The sequence below is a fragment of the Protobothrops mucrosquamatus genome, unplaced genomic scaffold (genome assembly GCF_001527695.2).
Source record: "Protobothrops mucrosquamatus isolate PMUCROS unplaced genomic scaffold, P.Mucros_1.0 scaffold13665, whole genome shotgun sequence".
NCBI lineage: Eukaryota > Metazoa > Chordata > Lepidosauria > Squamata > Viperidae > Protobothrops > Protobothrops mucrosquamatus.
Window position 1 is genome coordinate 1 of NW_015399436.1, and position 6,603 is coordinate 6,603.

Sequence of the window (6,603 nt, forward strand, 5' to 3'; positions counted from 1 at the left end):
GAATGAGGTTTATACAAAACTTGGCGAAATGATCAATGCTATGAGGAACCTCTGTGACCTCTTAGAACTAGGTAAGAATCTGTTGCTCTTCCTCTAACCTGCTCAAAGTCAGACCAGGATAATGTGGGGATGAGGAAGAGCTCAGCGGTGTTCTTTGAAAGAGGACTGTAGGTTGAAAGGGCATGAGTTTTGCAGGAAGAGAATGGCTGCCATAAAAATTTTACCCAAGGGAAATGCTTTTCCTGCCTCTTAAATTTAATTGCAAATGTATGTTGAGGTAAAGCAAAAGTTGAGGATGGAATAATAAAATAGAGGACACAGCAGCAAATCGTATTGAATTCTACATATTTTGTTTGGTTTCATTTTAATGTTTAAAGTTTAGTTATATACAAGCTCAGCAAAAGCAAGTTGCAAAAGACCATTAAATGCAGCACCAGATTTGCTGTTGACTCTTTCGGCGTTACGGATTTTAAAAACCCATGTAAGGCAATAGTTCTGCAGCTCCCAGGACTGCATTACATGGCCACAAGAAAGACTGGAAATACACTTTGGAAGAGATCTGATAGCTCCTTAGCTATGACCTTACAGAAAAGCCCATCATTTTTTAACATGTGGAAGGATGAATGGGAAGCAGGTTAAAATTGTCATATATTCCCCATGTGCATCTTGCTCCCTCCCTCCCTCCCTCCCTCCCTCCCTCCCTTCTTTTAATTGTAAATTATTATTATTATTTATAGTTTTAATGTTTACTGGATTTTAATATTTATAAGCCATCCAGAGTTGCCTGTAGGCCAGGTGGGTGGCATACAAGTTTAATCAATCAATCAATTACTCATGCAAATCAATCAATCTCCACACATAGTCCTAGTGCTCTTTCTAATATCCTAGTGCTGTTCTTCATTGCCTATAAAGGAAGGTTTTCTTCCTATAAAGAAATGACAGGAAGGAACTTTCTTTCATCCCATACTGTTGGCATGATCCAAGCCAGTCTTGTGAAATATCAGGGCTTCCAAAATACCAGGATTGCTCTGTTAATCCTGTTGGTCTTATCCTTCCACTATCAGTACCACAATCGTTTTAATGGGTTATTAGTTTCGCCTTCCCATTAAAAACTCTGGTATGCTGCCTTGCACAATATTTTCCTACGTTCCTTAGTTTGGATGTTTGAGTTGGCAACCACTTCGAACAGCTTGCTGTTTAATTTGCTCCCACTTACTTACTGTATTGTGAAATGTTGCACAGAAACTGATACAATGTTTCTTCATAGATAGCTCAGCACCACCTAGTGTCCTGGTGAACACTGTTGGAAAGCTATGCAATTTGTTTAATGAGAATGTGGCCTGGCAGGTGGAACAACTCCTGGGCACACAAGACATTGAAAGGTATGTAGATCTTCATAGTTAACTAATTGTAGCTTTACAAAGATGCCTTTAGCCCTACATTCTAAATTCATAATGGAGAGAGAATGGTATGACATCCTGTTGGGTATTTGAAGAACACTATCATGGCCATCGTAGCCATATTACTCAAGGCAAATGCTAGACAGCTTTTTGGGACTTTTGGGGCTTAATTTCTAGTGTCTTGATCATCTTTGCCTTTCTCTGAATATATTCCATTTTCTCACAGTGTTCCTTAAAAATGGGGTGTCCAAAGGTGGATATGGGTACTTTAGGCGAGACCTGATCATGGGAGAAGAGAATGGAATGCTTAATTCTTCTGCTTAAGTATTCTTTTGATATCACAGGTAGTCCTCACTTAATGATACTAATTGGGACCGGCAAGTCTGTCCCTAAGGATTTGATCCTAAAAGGAGATGTCACACGGCCACCTAATTTATGATTGCAGTTGCAGCAGTTCCAGTTGCCATTAGTAGGTGAATCCCACACAATCACAATGTCCTGTGATCATGTGATCATTTGCAACTTTCTGCTGGTTTCTCCATTGACTTTGCCTGTTGGAAACTGGCAAGAAAGGTCACAAATGGTGATCACATGACTGTGGATATTGTGATCCTCGTAATTGCCAGCCAGTTGCCAAGTGCCCAGATCACAATCATGTGACTGCAAGAATCCTGCAACAGCCGCAAGTACAAGGAATAATCATAAGTTCCCTCATTCGGTGCCATTGTAACTTCAGATGGTCACTGAATGAGTGATTGCTGAATGAACACTGCCTGTACATTTCTGCAGATAGAATTTAAAATTACATTTGTCTTTTTTGCAGCCACATCACACTGCTGTCTCATACTCAATTTGCAGTCAACTGTAATTAGTTGGCCACCGTGATAAAATTAGGGCATGTTGTTTAAATAACAAAAGGAGAGAATGGATATTTGTCAAATTGATATTTTTCAGCATTATCTACAAGTTAGAAGAACATGACGACTTTTTCCCAGCATTTCATGCTCTTATTAACAACTTACTTCGTGTTCTGGGTAAGCACTTTTTGCAAATTAATGATAATGGATAGAGGGGCCTGGGCTTTCAGTACATTATTCCACATGAATTTTGTTTTCACCAGAATTTAAGGGCAACATTTAGCTGTCTTTTGAAATATATCTCAAAGAAATTTATGATTATGTGGCACGATCCATTGTCCTTGTAAGTCAATGTTGCATATCCCGCCTCAAAAAAGTATTGAGAACAGCAGTCAAAGACTACCCAAAGGTATTGCTGAATAATGTCTAGAATGTGGGTGTCAAACTGCCGGCCCACGGGCCGGATGCATCATAGCAAAACAGTGCCCACCCCATTGCCAGCAATGGCAAAAAAGTTGTGATACGTCGCGACACGTCACTTGATGTTGGGAGTTTGACACCCCTGGTCTAGAAAGTAATATTATAAATAATTATAACTGTAAAATAGTTTTTCCCTGTTTGCATTCTTCTCTTTTTGGAATATACACCTATGTGCTTATTACCCTTGCTATCAGGACCAAGTAGAAAGTGATTTTAGGATTATTCAGCAAAATTCATAGTAATTACATAAGGATTGTTTTACATTGGCTAGTTATTGTGGGGGGGGAGCATTGCCAAGCATTCAGCAGGACAATTCACTTACGATGTTGCTGAGAATGATATAGTGTGACTGCATCTTTTGAGAGGCTCCGTGCATTTGCTTTGAAGGCATTTTAAGGACTTCCCAGTACCCCCAAATACTTCCCCTTGGATTGCCACTGAGGGTTGCTTGTTTTTACTGCCATTTTCATTGGAGGAGTCCACTGTGAATATAGGTGAGATGACCTTGGAAAAACCCCTGAAATAGCCACGTTCAGCCTTCATGGGGACATGCTTTTATGAAGTGTAGCAATATTGCAAGCAAAGAACCCCGCTGAACTGTGTGATCTGTTTCAGAAGCTGATGAATTTAATTTTAAGAAATCCTTAGAATGTATAGTAAAACCTGGTCATTTTGAGTGTGGGGTTCTATACTTCCAGACTGGAGTTTTCCATTCATAAACTAAACTAATTATAGCCTGGTTAGTTTATAGTTTACTTCTGAAATGTAAGGAAAATTTTACATAGTTTATAATATAAAGTATAAATATGGGGCCATTTTAAGCATTCCATTGGATATCTAAAAATAGGTGACTGTTGAATTGAAAAGGCAAAATGTGTGCAAAATTGCTTTTGTTTCAGAAGTCAGAAGTCTCGCAGAAATATTACCTGCTGTACAGAAGCTGAAATGGATGGTCCAATAATATAAACTAAATGTAAACTTTTAACATGTTGACTACCTCTTAATGTATTTTTGAATATTTTTTATTAAAAATGTCTGAACGGAATCTTGGAAGATTTGTTATTTGCTTTCAATAGCATAGGAACCAAGTTTTCAAAGCAGATTAATAAGGTGTATTAATGAACAGAATATTGGTAGTTAATAAGTTGCAAGCAGCTACTATATCATAAGTTAGTTTATTCTTTAAAAGCGCATTACATCTGTAATGTAGACAGTTTCTGAATTAGATTCTTTGGCATAAATAATGCAAAACATGGTCTGTTTTATGTACAAAATTGAAGGCAATGATTAGATTCTAGTGCATTTGCCTCTTTGCCAGCCATCCTCTTTCCTTAATCCCTTGGATCATTAAAAAACAATCAGAGGATCCTTTAGAACAGGATTCAATGAAATGTGAGGAAATGCTCTTTGAAGGAAGAGCCCCCCCCCCCCCACTGTAGCTGCAGGGATGAGGGATTTTTTTGTCTCACCACCCAGAAAAAGACGGTTCAATACAGACTAAAAAAGTACATTCTGTAAGCAAAACTAGCATACCTGTCAACGTGCTTTCAAAATGATATGGACCCTGGGTTTACCTGTGGCACTTCGTGTGGGGGAACAGAGCTGGGAGGGGAAATTAAGCAGCAACAAACAGTGCTTGGTCAGAAAAGCCTGAGAATATGGAAAGCAGAGCACTCTGCCTCAGAATTTGTCCTGTCTTTGGTCAATCAGTTGGGGAACTCCTCAGGTACACATTTACTGTTATAAACTTTACCATTAAAAGTTAAATGCAGGATGATGCCAAATTCATCCCTTGAAAAAGTCAGAATTTTAAGAAATATAGTAATGCATTAAATAAGTTAAGCGTTATTGAAGTATAAACATTTACAAAATCTTATTGCGGCCTTCAAAGTTCCAAATATACATGAAGTGTGCTGTTGATCATGTGTGAAGGAGTCAACTCTGGGGCTGTCCATTTGTCAACTGATACCTGTAAAAGAAAGGTGGCATGATGGGTTAAAGCAGATACTCCTCCACTAACTAGCTAGCTATATAGTATATCCCTGCCTTTTGTGTCTGCATGTGTGTACAAGTATACGTGTATGTGTATATAAGACAGGGAACCAAAGAATCCCGATGGAATTCAGCTGGTCTGTCCTAGATGTGGTTGCATTATCTAGCTGTGTGAGGGTGAAATTATCAGCTGAATAAAGTACAGTTAAATCACTGCATTGAAAACAGCCTTCCAGATACTCCTTCCCAGTTTCAGGACCTTTCTGCAAGATTCACTAAACCTAAAATATTCAAAATATTGCATCACCATTCTCAGGCTGTTTGAAAGCAAAATGTTTGGAATGAGTAATGTGTGTGTGGGGGGGCTTTTCATGTTTTCAATGTTACTTTGTTTTCTCCCTATTTTATGAAATCAAGTTTTTAAAATTGACAATGGTGAAAGCAGCACAGCTACAGGGCACCAAGCCCATATCTAACTAGTACTCAAGCCATAGTTCCTTGGTTTATCCAATTTCTCATTCCTTACTGCTCTGTTGGTATTAAAATCTTGTTTGGATAAATACTGATTGGCCATAAATAGATCATACTAATCACTACAGATCTTAACATCCCCTCATTAGCAAAATTAAACTGATAGTGAGATTGCAATTTGAATTGTGGCTGAATCATAGAAAGCAAAGAGGTGGAATATTGTAAAGCACAGCCTAAATATAGGAAGTGAAATTCTCCCTAGATTTTCCATTGCCTCTTTTAGGAGGGAGAGGAACCAGTCCTTGAAATAAGCAATTATTATTTCTTCTGCTCGGTCCATTCTGCACTATCCAGATCTAATAGCTAATCCTCTTGCATTGCTACCTTCTTATATGCTGACCATCCAAACATACCATTGAGAGAAGCCCTTGACTAAATCTTCCTTTGATAAGTCAATCAGCACCTTTAAAAAGAAAAGGCAGAATTGTTAAGCTGCTTAATCAAATATTTAAGTTACAAGAACAAGTTAAAAAATAAAGTGTATTTCCACGTATAAATTGCCTAGCAAGCTTATAACACAGTACTGCTATTTACTGCATACTGCTCCATATTCTTTTTAGATGCTTCCTCTAGAGCAGTGATTCTCAACCTTGACAATTTTAAGGCATGTGGACTTCAACTCCCAGAATTCCACAGCCAGCAGTGCTGGCTGTGGAATTCTGGGAGTTGAAGTCCACATGCCTTAAAATTGTCAAGGTTGAGAATCACTGCTCTAGAGAGTAGCAACATTTTAAAGTTACATAGCAATCCATAGTTATTATCTAAATAATTTGTATAACAAGATCTTACTTCAAGTATATAAGGGTGGAGAGAAAGGGAAGATGTGAATAGCATATTTAAAAGAGTATCTTACCTTTCCAAGTTCTTTCCTTTCATGTGAAATAAGTGACTTTCTGTTTTTCACTGCAATATCTAAGGCTCGTTTCTTAATGTCTTCCAAGGTGTCACTAAATTCAAATCTAAATGTATGAAAAAAGGTATATACTATGTAAATAGAAATCTTCTAATGCAGCAGCCCCCAACCTATCTGGCTTGATGGACCGGTGGGGTGGAGAGGGAATAGTTTCATGTGACTGGTAGGTGCACATCCTCCACTCAAATAGAGCTTTGCACGCCCATGCACACTTGCCTGCTGTTTGCGCAGCCCTGTTCTGAACAGGCCGTAGCCCAGTAGTGGGCTAGTGGCCTGCGGGTTGGGGACCCCTGCTCTAATGTTGAAAAGTTAAAGCTTTACCAAAGTAATAAAAAAACAATTAGAAAAAATACATCTAATATGTAAAACCTGCTCAAATCCAAGCACTTCCAGATTGCAGAGGCAATGCTCCCATAGATTAGATCAGATG

The 6,603-nt window shown here is 38.4% G+C and overlaps 1 protein-coding gene and 1 long non-coding RNA gene across 2 annotated transcripts; one reads left to right on the top strand and one right to left on the bottom strand.

Annotated features, from left to right (window-relative positions):
• The first annotated feature begins 6 nt into the window (after positions 1 to 6).
• LOC107301503 (centrosomal protein of 70 kDa-like) lies at positions 7 to 3,739 on the top strand. The gene is made up of 4 exons (XM_015830716.1): positions 7 to 71; positions 1,268 to 1,382; positions 2,355 to 2,434; positions 3,637 to 3,739. The coding sequence occupies exons 1-4, from the start codon at positions 29 to 31 to the stop codon at positions 3,696 to 3,698; spliced, it is 300 nt and encodes a 99-aa protein (XP_015686202.1). The 5' UTR covers positions 7 to 28; the 3' UTR covers positions 3,699 to 3,739.
• Positions 3,740 to 3,901: 162 nt separating this feature from the next.
• Positions 3,902 to 6,213, bottom strand: LOC107301504. The gene is made up of 3 exons (XR_001549301.1): positions 6,114 to 6,213; positions 5,614 to 5,663; positions 3,902 to 4,706 (listed from the first exon to the last, which is right to left on the bottom strand). It is a non-coding gene; the product is annotated as an uncharacterized LOC107301504 (long non-coding RNA).
• Positions 6,214 to 6,603: the final 390 nt, after the last annotated feature.